General features: G+C 35.0%; 1 protein-coding gene across 1 annotated transcript in view; it reads right to left on the bottom strand.

Moving 5' to 3' along the window:
- The window catches only part of TTC21B (tetratricopeptide repeat domain 21B), a 40763-nt gene continuing 22894 nt past the window's right edge, over positions 1-17869 (bottom strand). The window contains 10 exon segments of the mRNA XM_030019352.1: positions 1-360; positions 1340-1407; positions 3725-3845; positions 6605-6829; positions 8616-8811; positions 9217-9378; positions 9874-10024; positions 10788-10869; positions 11974-12084; positions 15180-15368. Of these exon segments, the coding sequence (XP_029875212.1) occupies positions 283-360; positions 1340-1407; positions 3725-3845; positions 6605-6829; positions 8616-8811; positions 9217-9378; positions 9874-10024; positions 10788-10869; positions 11974-12084; positions 15180-15368 (1383 nt within the window). The 3' untranslated portion in view covers positions 1-282.

The raw sequence follows: 17869 nt of genomic DNA, 5'->3' as shown, positions 1-17869 counted from the left end.
TATGCTCTAAAACATTTTTATAATGCCGATGACACTTTTTTATGATGTTGGATGACACTTTACATAGCACACAGGTAAGCAGTATTCTCTCCTGAATAAGAATAAACACAATTCCTTTCAGGGCTGCAGATTTTTCTTGAAAATAATCCAGATCTCTAGTATCATTAAGTTAATAATATTCACAATACTTTTGTGCTGATATGGTCTCTGTCACTGCAGTACTTCATTCATGGTTTCTGAAGTCAGATTAAACAAAAAGTCCATAAGCCATACAAAAAATATTCATGTTCTTAGTGATGCACGGGCCTTGTCAAGTATTTCCTTTCTGATCTTTGGATAGTTTGGATGTGCTTCAAGGACCTGTCAAAAGACAAAACAACCCAAAAGCTCTGTGTCTAAAAGGAAAGAATACTTTGGTTATCCCCCTCATCACTGAGCTTACACATTCTAAAACTAAAAAAACAACGTGACAAGTTTGTTTTAAGAATGCATAAAAATTTAACTGCGGCTGGGGACTTCTATGTATGGAGGTCAAGAACAGCTTTATCAAAGACACCTTGTTTCCCTTTCATGCTGCCCTGTCACCCTGGTGCAAAAGACACAGGGGTCAAGGGCTAAAGCCTCTGGGTGGCTTGAAATGTGTGCATACAGAGCAGTGACCTCTGGAGACATTTCCAAGGTTTTAAGTATACTTTCTCTGCAACGATAAACTGCTCTTATGTTTTCACTCCCTCAGGCTCTTTCTTACTATACTCTACCCACTTCATCTTCTTGCCCTTCAAATCCCTCCTTTCCTTTATCCTTCCATTCAGTTTGTCCTTTCTAGTTATCTTTATTTCCCCCCAAAAGAGCAAATACAATTTATTTCATTATTAATACTAATCATTATTAATTCATAATATTCACTCTGCTTCTGTAATACTAGCCCTTCCTCTTATTCTGGATCTGCTCTATTTATGTTTCGACCATACAAAGATAATACTGGAAGTTACTTTTTAACAGTGTCTTCTGATATTAACATTTGATTAACTTCTTCAGCTATACTTCTGTATGGATTTACCAACTTGCAATCAAAGGGCCAAAAGAAGGTGCTGCCATTTGAATATGCTTTCACATATGATAGCCAACCACTTTATCTCTTATTTACCTGGTGGCCAGGGAGCTCAAGATAAAGCAGATTATGTTAAGGATATTTAATTTAATCAAACTTATTAAATAGGGTGTCTTTCTGACATTAAGCCATATATTTTAGAAATTTAAACTCAACAAAAAAAAGGAACATTATGCAAAAACATATCGCTACCACAGACAGAGTATTAAGTACGTAAACAAATTCTACCTTATGACAAACATCGATTGCATCAACATATCTCTTTCCTTTCAGGTAATTGAAAGCCAGCTTGTATCCTGTAAGTAAAAGGGGGAAAAAAAGGCAACAATTTCAGTTTCTGTATTGAATAATGAAAATATCGCATTCAAATGCATTTTGGTCACCATATGTTTCTAAAGTTAGTATATTTGTTTTCTAGTATTCTCTCATCTAAGCCTGTAGAGATCAAAATTTCTACTGAAAGTCACTTCAAGTAGTAAATAAAAGTCCTTTACACACTGAAAAGCTATGTTTGAATCAAAAGGAGACATTATTCTGGAGAGCATGTGTTACTACGGAGAATACATAATGGTTGTCCTCTTTCAATTACTATGGTACCCCACAGAGTTTCTCACTGTGACCTATAATACACTGTCCCCCTGTAAAGGCAATTCTGTTATTAAAGGAGAAAAGAAATAAAAAAAAACCCCTCAGGATAGCAATAACAAAACTAGGGAATTAAAACACTATTCTGTTCCACTGTCAGCAGACCACTCATAAAAAAAAGTCACATGGAATAGCTAAGTCGCATAGCAACATGCCAGGCTGATACTTTCAATATAAAAAGTACAGCTCAAGTATACCAGCCTGGACAGATATCAGGACTGAGGAAAAAAAGGTTATAAGCATGCAATTTCCAAAATTTGAAATTTTAAATCTTTGATTTATGAACTTATCCTCACTAGCAAGTGAGTATGAGGAATCTCATACCAGTTTTTACAGTTTTACTTGCCAGAAGCAGTTTGTGCTGCTTTAACCATTTTAGTTTTAATGCATGACAATTCTCACAATGCTGTATGCAAAACTAGGAAACAATGTGCACAGAGTACCTTTACTGTCATACTCTCACTGTTTGTATGCAAGATCATTCCACAGTTTAACTTCACTAAGGCATTCTCCTGTCTAGACACCAAATGATTTTGTAACCTGTTCAATTCCTACCCTCTAGAGCGTTTCAAAGCAGCAAAGGTCTTGATCTATGTTATCTACAAACTCAAGAAATCACACCTTTTTACTGTTAAAATTTCTTCTAATATGTTTTATTTGATCAACAACTGTAATATCTTAGCCAAGACATTCACAGGTCAGTCTACAGGAGCAGGAACAACTAGTAAAATTAATGCATCCAAATGCAGGTATCTAGAGATTTTCCCATATAACCTAAATCAGATTTCTATCAGTCATTTTTATTTTTGTTTTGACATCTGAATCTTCCTTCTGCTTTGACCCTCCTAATTTTTTGACTCACAGTACATAGGGTAACATCTAGTTTTGGCAATCCATCCACGCATGTGCATTTTTATATCTTTAACTGTGTTATAAAAGCAGGAACTAAATCACAAAACATTTAGTTCCATTAATAAAACACTACTTTAATCTACAGATCATATTAGATAAAATCATGAACCAAACCACTGCAGCATCCAGAAGTTACAATTAAAGAAACAAGATGTATGGCAGTTCATATGCATAACAGTTACTATCTTGTTAAAAAAAACACTTGTCTTCCCATTGATGCCAAAGGCTCTCTCACCCTAACACTAAAAAACCTAGGGCACAAAAAAAGACCACAGATTAAAGACCACAAGAAGTAAGTATTTTTGAGGGGCCATAAGCACAGCCCAAAACCTGGAACAGAATTTGTGTAAGCCACCAGCCTTGGGACCTAGAGACAGACTCTAGGTGTTGAGTAAGAAAGGGCATTTATCCTATGTATCAACTTCATAAAGGGTTTCCTACATTCAAATAGTCTAGAAATGTGACAGTTTAGTGTAGACTTCAATTAATGATCCAAATTAGAACTTGAATAGTATCCCAAGTTTTCAGTTAACCATCTTTTTTAAACCAGATATATTTAAAGATATTTAAATAATTTATTTTTAAAATCCTTACTCATGTATATAAAACCTTATCCATATAAATAGATAATTTGTCTGATTATCAAAAGGAAATAATTAAATTAATGATCTGCCACCATCAGATATATACTGGGTATTATAAAAGGTTCTCTACTATAGATAGTACATACTGCATTACTATAAATACATTATTAAAAATTAATGCTGTACTTAGAGAAATTTGTTCACAAAGAGCAAACTAAAACAGTTTCAGACCAAACCCTGCACTAACACAGTAAGCAGAAACTTCTGAAGTATCACAAAGCTGCTACCTCTTGCACCAGGGGCTTTCCAAGTGACTGTTACATACACCTTTAAACATCTGTGGTTTTTATGCGAGGAAAGCCAGTGATACTCTATCCCTACAGAAAATTAAAAGCAGTCTTTCCAGTAAAGGGTAGCTGTTTCATTCCTACTGTAGTGCCTGAAATCATGCTTATAGGTTATATATACATGCCTATTGTTGGATTCATTTGGTTTCCATATTTCCAGGCCATCTCATAATTTAATGCTGCATCCTTATATGCTTGTTCCTTTTCCATTATGTATCCCATGTATTCATAAGCCTTGCAGCATGACTGCAAAATATAAATATTAATTCGAACTTTTATTTAGGTAAGCTTATATATAATACCAACAGCTTAATTATTTAAATACTTCAAATCTGTACAACTGGAAAGCTAAGTGATACTTGTACTAACTTTGATGACAAGCTGGTCTTGATTTAAAACATCTGTAATACAAATCAGTTATATGGAATTCTGCACAGCGACTTCCTAAGTTACTCCGAGTCAAGTACAGAGTTCATCACAGAGGACACTCACTGCAACTACGCCTTCAAAAATGTTTAGAGCCTCCCGAAACCCTGTAGATACCACTCTCAGTTAATAATAACCCTATGGCAGCCACATTTCAAGTCCGCGGGAAAGTGTTGGATCTTCCACAAATATTGTTTGTTTCATTTTTTCTTAAAAATGTATTTTCATAGCCTTATTTTTGGAAACTGTTTAACATTATAATTTTCCACTTAAAGCTAAAGACATACACAAATATCCTAAAGAGAACACCAACCATTAAATATTTCATTTTGTATAACTCCAAGAGGCAAGTTACAAGCATCTGGAAAACAGGTTTCAAAAACTACTAAGCACTAGATGAAAATACTAGCCTTGCTTATGTTACGCATACACATAAATCAATTTAAATCCATAGTAAAAGTTAGTATGAAAGACACAGTAATTCATACAGAAATCTTAAATTTAGTACATAAAGCAGGAAAAAAACCCACAAAAATAAGCAAAACCCTAACTACCATATGCCCTTACTGTGAACAGCTTATAGTGTCATGCTGCCAATAGGTCAAATATTTGAGAGGAAAAATGAAGATTTTATGAAAATATGCACCTTTTTTTACATAGGCAGAACAAAGAATTGCTGCTATATAAATTACATTCCATCTTTAACTTTACTATTTCCAATTAGGCTTCCAAAATCTGCTGATGAAAAGCTTTCAAATCACAGCATACTGGGATAAGCAGTACGGGAATGCCTAGAAAATGAGGATAAAAATATACTCCCCCTCTCATTTGTGATAAAACAAAAAGGTCAAATTCAGGAAGAGTGATCAGTAAGAAGCCCCAATTTCATAGAAACAGTCTGCTCATTGGGATTAAAATAAAAACAAACCTGTATTACAAGATACTAGACTTATGAAGTTTTCACCCAACACACTTAAATTATATATATACACGCACATATATCCATATCATTCGATTCTGGATGATAAAAACAATCCTAAAAACTAATTCATCACAATAACGTGTTTTCTCAATCTAATAAAATCTTTCAATTTGGAGAATACCACACAAAATACTGTCTTGTGAATTAACAAGATATGTTAAGATCTAAAATATTCAACATCTATTTGTATAGTACAACTCCTGCTTAGCTGCTTTGCATACAAGTTGGAGAAAAGTCAGTATCTTTACTGTGCTGTTTTAAGGAACCAGACTTCTAATTTGCCATCCTCCTTCCTATCAAGCAGAACTTGTTTATCTAAGCCCCTCATGGGTCCCAAACTTTTTAGAAGAAAACAAATTACTTGGTAGGCTATGTTTTTGGAGCTGCTTGGGAATTTCTGCAACGAAGTGTCATTTGTGGTACATACCTGCTCAACAGACCATCTATTTCAAGGTATGTTTTATTTTGGGAGATGACTCATGTTTATCCTCCAGTGGTATGGATTTTGCAACTTCCCTTGGCCATCTGGACAAGTGTGTAACTGATCTTAAGGTAGAATTTTTTCTTAACTAGATTCAAACTCATTTTCTGTAAAAATGAAATTGAGTACATCCTATTTTAAGAGGCATCTCTGCAGAGGTATATGAAACCATTATACCAAGAACTGCTGCAGCTGCCTCTTGATTTTGTGTTTAGAAATAAAAAGAGTACAAGTTCAAAGAAGTCTACCTCTCAAGGAGGTTGTAGAAATGTGACTGAATAATGAACCTTATCTTCTATACTGATGAATTCAGAAAAAGAAATATACAGCATCAGGTCCTTTTCTAAACCAAATCTGTGCACTATAAACAGTATCCTGAACCTGCAGCATAGTATCTATGGAAAACTAGCCTATTGGATGTGCCTCATGTGAAGGAAAGTGAAGTGTACAGATGGAAAAATGTGGTAAGCAAAAAGGGACAAAATGAAAAAAGAGCACACAAGCTAAGATCTGTGCTTGTTCCTATAGTCAAAGCAGAGTATTGGGCAGTTTGCCAGCTCAGAAACCCTGAGGCAAGAACATCAGAGCTTGTCCCCAGACAATCTACCAGACAGTATCTTCACAGAAAAAAATTAATACTAGCATTAAAAAAAAAAACCCAAACCAAAAAACTCTTGTATAGTAGCAGGCTTATGAACATAAATGTTTAAAAACATATTTTAAGATACAAAGATAACATCTCTTAATAAATGGAGCAAGTTTCCAAAATTTATATGGCTACATCTTTCTTCATCAGGTTTGCGAGACTCAGTAACATGCATCTCTGACATTGCATAAACACCTTAAGCTTCTAGTGTCACCACAGCTAAAACTTGCGTAAGTTATTACAGAATATGAATAAAAATGACTAAGCAGCATTCACAGGTTTGTTTACTACCCTTCAGTGTAAAGTTGCTGGTTTCCTGGCTTGTTTTGGTCTACTTCTCCTTAATAAGTGAAATACCAGGCAATTGGAAAAAGAAATGCATTTCAAAATCATTTTTCAGAGGAAAACTAAACATTAGAGGAATTAAAATAAAAGGTTACTAAGGTTACTTTTAATGTGCATTCACTTACCCTGTTATGACGAAGGCACCGTTTTAATAATTCACCCGCCATATCATATTTAGCTGATTGAATATATATATCTGCAAGCAGAAGCCAACTCTTTTCAAACTCCTCTGCATCAATGGGATTCCAGCTCATTTTTGAAATCCGTTTTAACTGATTTCTGGCTCGTGGAGTCTGTTTCAAGATCATGTAGGCTGTGGCCATTCCCAAAAGTGCTGGTATATGATCCTTCTGCAGTAAAAACCATAGTGACTGCTTGGTGCTTTTTTATTTTGCTTTTAACTTTTTTTTTTTTTTTTTTTTTTTTTTTTTTTAAATAAGACTTTCACCAGGTATCTAAACTAAAAGCTAAATCTCAGGAAATAAAGATAGAACATCCAATCTTATAAACATGTTTTCCAACTAGTGCTATGATTATTTCTGTAAGACTAATCATGATAAACACCACATTAAATAATTAAGAGGCTGAATAGAAGTTTGGGCTCAAAACAATCTTCTTCAGGCTCAGGAAATGTTGAAAGCATCCACAGGTATTTCATCTCAACAAGAAACATTCTGATACCATCAAGATCTATCCTTTTGATACACAAATAAATACTTCAGATAGAAACTGAACTCACTTGAAGTTACAAGTGGTATTTTCTACTTTTAGTAGTTCCTGTCAAATATCAATAACAGGAACACCAATTCCTATTAGTAGGCGTACAGCTCCTAAAAATGGAAGTCTAAACTGCCCATATCCAGAAGCTATGTATAGCAAACAGGATTCTTAAAAGCCACCATTCTACGCAAAAGCCTCAAGCAAGCAGTAAGTAGTGCAGGAGCAAGTGTGATTTTTAAAATCCTGCCTTTATTAGCACAGAGTATAGATGAGAATGGGGCTCACATCCTGAAACTGCTTCCTAAATGCAGAGAGTAGTTCTATTAGCAGCTAACTTAAAAGCTTCTTTCTCCCTCTCAGTTTTCCTGCCTCACTATTGGCATTCTGCCTTTACACTTCTTTGTAGGGTTGTGCTGTAAATAGGCTTGCCATAGTGGGTTAAAAAAAAAAGACCCCACCAAAAACCCCTCTTCTGCATAAGGATCAGCTCATCCCCCCTCTCCCTCAATAGTCACACCTAGCATGGATCAATAACCTCGAAAGTCTGAAGAGATTAAAACTGTATATTTTATGCAACCCTGAAGAGAAGACTAAATAGACTGGAGCATTCTTCCTGCTGGAACTGTGTCACCATGTCAAAAAACATTCAATATTCACAGGACCTCAGATCAATTCTGAGCAAGACTGGGAAGCCAGTACTGAAGGTAGAGGGACCTTGTTTGTGATTCTCAGAACTGCCTTACACACACGGTAGGCACCAGTATACTCAGCTTAGCCAAGAAGCAGTTTAGCACACAGCTAATGGGTAGTTAAGTATTTCTTGGCATTCTGATGGATTAGATGTGTCTACATGTGCTTAAATAAAATCTGTTGAGAGGTGCTGGTAGCAAAAGTATCTGTTGTTAATCCTAAAGCTAATGACTACAAGTAGCTATAAAATAATGAAGATTTCCATCATAAGGATGAATTTTAAGCAGATGGATGATCTTGCCCTGGAATCTAAATTCTGTCAAATTGCCATGAAGTACATGAAGGCAGCTTATATTTAATTGCTTTTGCTTACAGAATGAAGGTATTGTATAGACTTACATCATCAGACACGCTGCTGGCACGACTGGGAATTAAAAAGCAGACCCAGCAACTTGAACCAAATAGCCTATCTACATTTCAGTAACTGGCAATATTACCATTTAGTTGAGTTATAAATTTGCAATCCAATTGAAAACTTCTAAACCATGTTATTTCAGCATGGTTTTTTCTCAAATTTTATATAAAATATTCTTTAATAGGAAAAAAATCCTTAGAACAAATAGCATTAACATATGCCACTATTCCTGAAAGTTAACTGTGAGACTAGTTAAAAAAAATGTAGTAAGTGTGAAAGAGAAGACTAAGGAAATGAGACAGGTTACTAACCTCAGCCACTACTATTTCAGTGAAAGTGTTCAGTGCTCGTTCAACACTTGATTTTTGTTTGGTTGCCATGAGACAATAATTTTCCATGATTCGCAGCTGAATGTGACCCTGAATGGTCTGAGGCTTGAGTTCCTTCAGAAGATTTTCTGCTGTTCTTACAGCCAACTGCACGGACTCCTGCTTCTCTGTTGAATTACTGTTATCAGAAAGAAAGTGCTTGTAAAAGCTTATTTTTTTAATATACACCAAATTAATTACAAGTTAGTACCAATTCCATGCTACAGGCACGCCATTTTGTACAAGATAGCTCTGTTATATAAGAAATCTACATTGATTCTCTTCTGTAACAACAGCAGTTCCAACCTAACAAGCTCTTTTTAACGCTGCAAGTGACCAGGATTCCAGATAAAATCTTCTATATTTTCTGCTTGGGACTGACTTATTACAGTGTAGGATGGTCTCTCACAATATAGTAAGTAGACTATTCAAAGCATTAGATATGCTTAAAATTCTAGGAATTTAAATTAAGGCACATTATTAAGGGGCTGCAGAGGAAGGGTATGACAGAAGAACCCAAGCAATATTTATTTCATTCACTTACCTGATGTCAGCATCCAGATTTTCGAAGACTTCACCACCCACAGTTTCATTATCTGGGTTCAAACAAATTTCAATCATGTTGTAGACTGCATTCTGTCCCCAGTCACTGTCCTTTCGAGCTTTATTAAAATGCCGGAGTGCATCATTTGGTTCACCTGTATACCTAGACAGATAATTAAAACATTTAAAGCTGGGCAAGTGAAATTAGCTGCACCAAATCCCACCCAAATCCCAGAAGAAACCCAAGTATTTAAAAACAGATGATACACTTGCACACACTGATAATGCAGGGTTTGAACAGCACACATACTATTGCAAGGAACTTGTTTTTTTTCAGACCAAAACCAATCTGATAAATTCTAAAATTTGAAAATAAATAATATTATATTTTTTAATCAGCAAGAATATCCCTTTTAACAAGCAGGAAATATGAAAGATTATGCGAGACAGATAACAGCTTCATTTTAAAGAGGAGCTCATTGGAAAGTATTTCGGAACAGAAAAGGAGACCTTTCCTAAAATCCTAGCACCTTAAGTAATTAGGAAAGCAGTGCTATATTACTTATCACACTATATGTACCACCTTTGAATGATAATGGATGACGAGAAAGTTAATACATAATCAAATAAACCTTATCTTATTTATAATTGGAAGTACCAAAGATACAGTCCTTTGCAGTAGTGAAATCCTGGTTCAAGCTTTGTTCTGGAAGAATGTTTTTCAGCCATTAAAAGAAATCTTGGGACTTCTTCTAGTTTCCCAGCTCTTCTTAACAGATCAATTAATTGTGAAAGGGTTGCATAGTTATCTAAATATACAAAAAAATTAGGACATTGTAATTCTAGTTATTTGCTGTATAAATAGCTTAAGAAATAAAGAGCCTGCGTTGTTTTTTTCACATACAAAAATGATATATGGTGTAATACATAAGGCATATTACTCAGTAACCACATGTTAGCAAGAATGAAGATACCAAGTGATACTTGCAATGCTTTTATAAAAACCTGTACAAAGATAAGTATAATTGTACTTCACTTTCAAAAGCACTCAAATGAAAACATCTCCTGTACTGTCACAACTTTTTTCACAAAGACCACTAGAAAGCTTTACATTCATTATAGTACTATTTTAATAGATTTTAGTAGCTTTCTCTCTGGTCATAATTTGCAAATTGCTAAAAGAAACTTATTCCTGTCCAAGACAAGTTTCCTTTATTAATCTTGAAATAAAATGCTAGCTTTGTGTTCATGCACTTGGTATCTAAACACAAGAGAAAGTGCTTTACAGTTACAAGTACATAACACCCTAGGTATATTTGGCTTGAGGTAAACAATGCACATTACATTGCAGCAAAGAAAATTACTATATCTATAAGAAATAATTTTCTCGTCTTCCCCTACAATAGCTTTATGTTTTTATATACAGTAATGGTCTTCGGTTTTAGTATCCATTACATTATAAATCGCACGTTCTTTTTAACCATACAAAGTATTTTTTTTAGAGATTTATTCCTCTACCTCATTGGAACTGTGTATCAGAAAGAATTAAAAATATCACCGCTAAATATTCACCCGGCTTGCGTTCTAGGAGCTGCTGGAAATGAAAGACAGCTTGTTCATAATCTTGCTTCCTGAACATGAGATCGGCCATCATCTACAGCATTGACCAATATAGAGAAAACAAAACAAAATATTGTAAATTGTGGTTTATAATGAACTCTAGTTCTGTGAAGCGGGGAGCTGAAACTATAGCTTTAAAGTGCTGCAGGAATTGCACAAGTAGTAAAGCGAGTTGGGTTTTTCATTACTCTCTGGAAAATAAACACTATATACAGACACACAGGTTAATGAGCAGGTACAGGCTCATATCTCAACTTTTCACTTAAGGTAAAAATTAAAAGAAAATTAAACACTTTGATGTACCTTTCAAATATGTTGGTTTTTTTTTTTTACTTGTATAGTTTTACTTCTAATTTTATTTCCTACAAATGCAGATTAAGCATATACAAAGCAAAGTTAGTTTAAAGTTAGGGAAAAAGAAAGATGATAGCCCACTTCAGCAGTGGAAGTAAAACAAATAAAGAGTAGATTTAATAACATATATTAAGAGTGCTATTATTCCTGTTCTTGCACCGTACTAGGATAAATTCCAGATGTTAGACAGCTGTGAGAAAATATATGATTCTCATCTTAAAATAATTTTGCTCCTAACTTGTTAAATCAGAAGTTGCTCAGTCTACTGAGTTGTCTTTTAAGCCAAGAAGTATACAAATCCTGTACAGAGAATCTGCAGCTGTGATTAGAAATGGTTAAGTAGGAATATGATTACTATGATTGTATAAGGATGTAAAACCACCTTAAGCACACAGTTCTTTTCTTCTGGAAGTTTTTTTAGATACTCGCTTTAATAGTACTGTGCTGGAAAAATAACTTCTTCCCTGACCATTAGTCAATTGTTAATAGAACATGCATTAAGCCATGCTTTAGTCAATATTACAACTACTACTTTTTCCTCTACTAGTACTTTTAAAGACACATTTTTGCATTGAGATAGAATGAAGGCTGTGATTGCTAGAAACTTCATATTGAATCATTATCCAGCATAAACAGAAAAACATTTTGTTCCAATGGATTTTTCACATGTTTGAAATCAGAAGCTGTAGGCTTTCTTAAAAGTAATATTTTGTGGATCCATCACATTGCAGACACACAAACTTCAAAAAAACTTCTGATACAGGATTAGTATAATAGCACATACCATTGTTGCTGCTTCATTATCTTCGTCATTCTTCAGTAGTAAGGAACACTGATGTTGACAGGCATCAGTATCATCTTGTGCAAGATACAAACGTGCAAGTTCCAACATTGCCTGTATATTAAAATATTTAACTATATGTAATTCAAAAGATGAAGAAGCTGGTTCAGTTCTACAAGTATTAACCTGGGATTTCAGAGCCTCAGGGAAAATTTGTTTCTCTTCTAAAGAGAGAGCTTTCTCTGTTGTTTCCTGTGGGCTCTTGGTCAAGTAATTTAATTCTTTTCCATTCCCTCACCTTTAAACACATAAACTTTTCTTCTTCAGAAGGATATTCTGGAGGTACGTTGAAAACACAGCTGCTTAGATAGTATTGCTCTGAAGACTACAGTATTTTGGTAAGAATAATTTCCTTGGAAAAAAAACGTAAGTGCAAGTAGTTTTAAATTCACTGACACAAGCAAATACCTCATTAATGTTCACCAATTAGTTCTGGAGTATAAGCAAATTCCAGCAGAAACAGTTTTCTTATTTGCATTTCCAAACCTACCACATTAAGACTGTGTGTGGATCCATTTCTGAAAAGCAACTGCAGAATAAATATTAACAAACTGAAATGTACATAAGCATGCATCCTTAAGATGCATCATAGACTATTCTCAATAAAATGCCACAGAAAAGTTTATAAACACAAGAGTTACCACAGATTTAATCAAGTTCCTATTGAAGCAAACGGGAGTTAAACCAATCACAAAGTAAAATTAGCAGTAGACAAACAGTAAGCAATGTCACTCCTGCTTAATTTCATATGGTGTTTTGATTTTTTTTTTTTTTTTCCCAAAAGGGGGCATTTACGATTGCATCGCAATATTCTCTCTGGTTACACTTGTGAAAGGCACTTCTGAATCAAAATAGTGTTTTGAACATCCTGTTCAGGATATGAAGGCTACTTCCATAATATTTAACAACTGTTTTCTTCCTACTTCCTGTTATTTACATATTCAAACATATACTATGTAATTCTGAAAAAGAATGGCACGTAGGTAAGCATTGAAATGATATGGAGATAGCATGCATGTATTTGACCTATGAAAGCTTTCTTCAAGCCACTGTTCTTATGTATGTAACACAGTGGAAGACCAAAAAGTAGTCTGCTAGTCAAGGAATGCTTCCTGCCTTGGGCAAGTCAGGGAAGAATGTCAGTTAAAATGGACTTCTACTAGATTCTAGTGACTGGAAGTGGTTTCTAAATTTTCACCCCCAACCCAAAAACAATGATACTGTGAAATGATGTCCTTGATGCAGTCTGTGATCCACTTCAAGTCTGCATCTGGAAACTGCCTTGCCTCTTATCTGGTCAGAGAAATGAGGTAGGGTATTGCCTACCAGATTTAACTACGTAAAATGAAACAACACAACCCAAAACCCTTATGACATGGGTGGCAATCTTTTCACGTTTAGGTGAATAATATGTTTATTGCAACATTTCGAATCTGGCTTGGTTTACTTTGGCTAGAATACAGGAGATTTTGTTCTGATGAAACAAGGTACAGATAGCTTCAAAGGAATTTCCAATACTTTCATATATAATTTTAAGGAAAGTAAACTCTGTGAAGACATCAAGAAAGAGGCAGGTGTTTTAAGAGCTCAAATTTATATTTTAGGATCTAAAAGAATTCAATTCCAACCTTGTACTAGCAATGCTTTTAAAAATCCAGGGAAGAAAACACATTCAAATCTACTGAAACTATAGAAATAGAGTGAGATGACTCATTTATACTAGTTGTGGGGTAACCAAAAGTATTTTGCTTTCGGTATTCTAAGGAGGGAATAAGTTCTTAATCAGAAATTCAGTCTTAGGTTTTCTAAGATGTCATTGTATTCTGTGTTGCTAGCGAAGTAGGATTAAAGCAAACATCTCCAGTAAGTGCATCTAACAGAGATATTCAGTACAAATGTCAGTGCACAGCATATCTTGTAACAATGGGAATCTCTCAATAGTATGATTTTAGCAAGAATTGAAGGGAAATGCCATGCTGGTATTTCAGTACTGGTGTGAAAGAAAAAAAAAAAAAGGTTAAGGCTTTGATACTGAATTACTGGGATGGCATACCACAAAAGCCATAGCTGTACCTGTACTATGACGGGCAGTCTCCTCGCTTGTAAAGATAGAATGGGGAAGTCACCTCCTTTGAAGATTTTAAGGATTTTTTTATTCCTCTCCCAAATTATTTTTTTACCCCTTCATCATTCTTACAAAATGCCTTGAGGAAATCCTGTCTCAAAAATGCTGAAGCTGTAGCTTTAGGAAGGACCTAGATTCTTGAAACCATAATACACAAGTTCAAGTATTAAAACTGGGTGATACACTTGTAATTTAGCAGCTGGTGAATCTGACAGCTGTGCAGTAAGAAGCAGCAAAATAAGAAGTCTTCACATACACCTAAATATACAACACATGCTAGAAAATCATGGAAATTTGACAAAAATTATATTTATTTATTTTTAATCTAAAAAACCCACTAAAGTTGACACTTAATTTTGGTGCTCATTATAAATTTCTTAGCCTTTCGCTTCTCCCTCTTTTATCTCTAAAACTCGGAGCTGTGAAAGGAGAAGAAGGAAGGGCATAAAAAATAAGCTCAAATTTACCAACATTTATCAACAGGCAGACTTGTGGGAAAGAGACAGTGCAGGGAAGAGAGAAGCAGTGCAATAATTACTGCTCAACAACAGCAACACTTTGTGAGTAAAATCAGAATCCTACCAAGTCCAGATAAAAGTCTAAAACTGCTAAAACAGATACAGAAGAGACAGAAATTGTCTGAACTGACTGAAATCACTGGGACTTCATTCCACAGGGCCGGAAACAAGCAAGATTGAAACAAATATCCATTATTACTGTGCTGTACCTTACATGTCCTCAATTGCTACATGAAGACAGGCTCACTACCTGATCTAATGGACAACTCTGAGTGCATGCAGACCACCACTTGAATCAGGAGTTTGTGTAAGAGACAGAAATTAGCAGTACATACAAATATTTTATCATGATAAGCAATGAAGGGGACAAAGTTCAAGGCTCTACGTGTACCAAAGCAGAAATAATTCCAAATATACTTCTACACTGTGGATAATTGGAAAAATGTATTGCTAGATATCGAAACTGAATGGCAAAACAATGCAAAATAGTCAGAGGAAGAACTGACCTTGTTATCGGTTTCACAGTGAACAAGAGCTTCTTTGTAAAATTTAATTGCTTTTTCATAGTTTCGCTGGGCTGTAGAATGTTTTGCAATCTCAGCACAAATTTCAGCCGCTAACTGTTTCTGTGCAGGAATTGCATCCAGCTGTTCTATTTGAGCCCGTTTAAGCACTCTGGCTTGTAATTCCCGAGCCTGGTGTGGGGAAAGGAGTGAACAGTCAAAATTTTTCAAAGGAATGAATTTTGTATTATCTACTTTAAAATAACGTAATTAAATTTTTAAAAGGTTCTAGAGCATGCTATGTATTTGATAGATGAAAACCCCCAAATAATAAAAAAGCGGGTAAAAATGTCTCCACTATAAAAAAACATCAATGAAAACAAGCAAACCAAAACAACCCTCCCCCAATATCTCTCCCTCAACAACCTGTCTCAAACTGCCTTGCTTCCCCAAAATTCACATTAAAAACATGCTGAAAAGCAACCTAGTGTTCAACACTTTCAAGATAGAATCCCAATACACTTTTCCTAAAAATACTCCCTATAACAACTTCATGCCAATCCAATAATGTATAATCTACACTTTCCAGAACATAATTTTAAGATAATCATACAAACAGTGTTTTGTGAAATGTAAGGAACAGGACATTAAAGCAAAAAGCCAGGGAGGGATCCAGTTTACCCCTTGTGTACTTGAAGAAAACGGTGGTATGAAAAAGCTTATTTAATACTCCATCTAAGGAATATTGAGGTCAAATACATTCATTTGAATAAACATGACACATTTTTATTGGTCTAAATTTCCTCCATATTTCTGTGGCTTGCATTATTTATAACTAATCTCTTCCCCAATTCAAATGGTTATGTTCCAATTTATAACTACTAGCAGAGCTGTAATCACAAAAAATGCTAGTGTAGGACATAATTGAACAAAGCCTCATTATTAAAGAGAAAAGCAATGCTTTTGCACACAAGCCTTAAAGATTTGCTTCGAACAATTTTATCATCATCTCCATGGGTTCCTGTTAAGAACTTCCTTAGTCTCCAAGCTACCTTCCTACATTAAAAATATTCAATAGAAGTGTTACATGCCTTTTCCCTCCCCTTTCTTTTTTTTCTTAGAATTAAGCTTTTGATAAGGTGTATAAACAAGAACTCAAAGGCCAAAACCCAGAAGGTGTATGTACTTAACTCCTTTACTAAGCACAGAAAACTCAGCGGCAGGGGGCCAGGGAAGCAAAAAAGCTTCAAACTTTATTTTCTGAGGTCCTTCATTTAGGGAGTGATTAAGAAAAGTCTAGCAGAAGCACAGAGGTCGAGCTCTTTGTTAATAGCAGATGTCCCAAAAGAGGGCAGATAAAGAAACAGCTATGACTAATTCTGATTATGGCTGATCAGTTTTCTTTGATTTCAACTGGAATTCTAGCCAATTAACACACATGAGATTTCCTCTTTCTGCTCAAGCAGTTTTGTAACTATCTTAACATTGAAAAAAACCTCAGAAGAGCTGCTTCGCTAATTTAAAAGTTCACAAGTTGAAGAGAAGGAAGCACTAATATTATTCTGCTTCTTCTCACCTCTCTACCATTTTGCCTAGCAGGGAAGGAGAATTAAAACACAAAGTAAAATCTGGGGGGAACTTCTAACATCACTCTGAAAAACGAGGGAAGAAACCTGTTCAAGAAGAGGCAATAACATGACTGAGCAGTTAGTCCTGCTGAAATAATCAAAATAGTTGGTTTTGTGTAAATCAATGTGGCAGCAAAAGGAAAAGGAGCAGGAAAAGATTTCAAAGAGAACAGGTACAAGGAAGGACAGTTTTGAGGGCAGTAACAAAAACAACAACAAAAATAAAAAGGGGAGAGAGACAAACACAAGGTTTTTGAAGTGTGATATAGTGAGAAACCTGAAAGAACTATAAAAGTAAAGAAAAGAGTAAGAGAAGTAGACTGCTTTGGGGGAAGTTCACTAAAGGGGAATGGGGAAAAAAGTCAACTTTGAGAAAGAAAAAAGTATATTATGAGGAAAAAAGAAGTAAGAATTTAACAACAGATTAAATTGAAATATCAGTAGGATTTTAACTCTTACGTACAATTCTCTTTCTAACCAACCTACATAGTTTACTTTTCTTGCTGGTCAGAAGATGCTACCAAGGCTTACTGTTTCTATAACACAACCCAACCTCTTGCTCAATCTTTATGTTGAGAAAGTGTCTTCTAAATGGATTAAATTATCTCTAGCTTCCAACTTTGTTCTTTCAAGCCTCAGTCTGAGTGATAGTATTCAACTCCAGAATGAACAGATCTTACTATTGCTATTTAAAATAAACAGCAGTACAACAAAATTACAGGTAGCCATTGAAAGCTGTTCCAGATTGTTCTATGAGTGGTGTTCAATACTAAGCTGAGGATATGTAACAAAGCTGTCCCCATAGCCCATTTTGTTTTGACGTGCTCTGCTAAAACTATGCTCCACACACAAATGAAGGCATAATACGAATGCAGGCTTCCAGTAAAGGCCTGGATTCTGCTCTAAAATTCAGACAACACTGCTCACAAAAAGCTTAGACTTTCTAACCACATGTTCTTTACATGTCACCCCAGTCAGTGATGCTTTATCCCTACCATGTATGTGTTTTCCTCATTCACAAAAATAATACGGTTAGAATCTTGGATAAAAGTGAAACCAGGGATA

This window comes from Aquila chrysaetos, chromosome 6, assembly GCF_900496995.4.
Source record: "Aquila chrysaetos chrysaetos chromosome 6, bAquChr1.4, whole genome shotgun sequence".
Lineage (NCBI taxonomy): Eukaryota > Metazoa > Chordata > Aves > Accipitriformes > Accipitridae > Aquila > Aquila chrysaetos.
The sequence above is the reverse complement of the archived record's forward strand: the minus strand, read 5'-3'. Positions and strand labels throughout refer to the sequence as shown.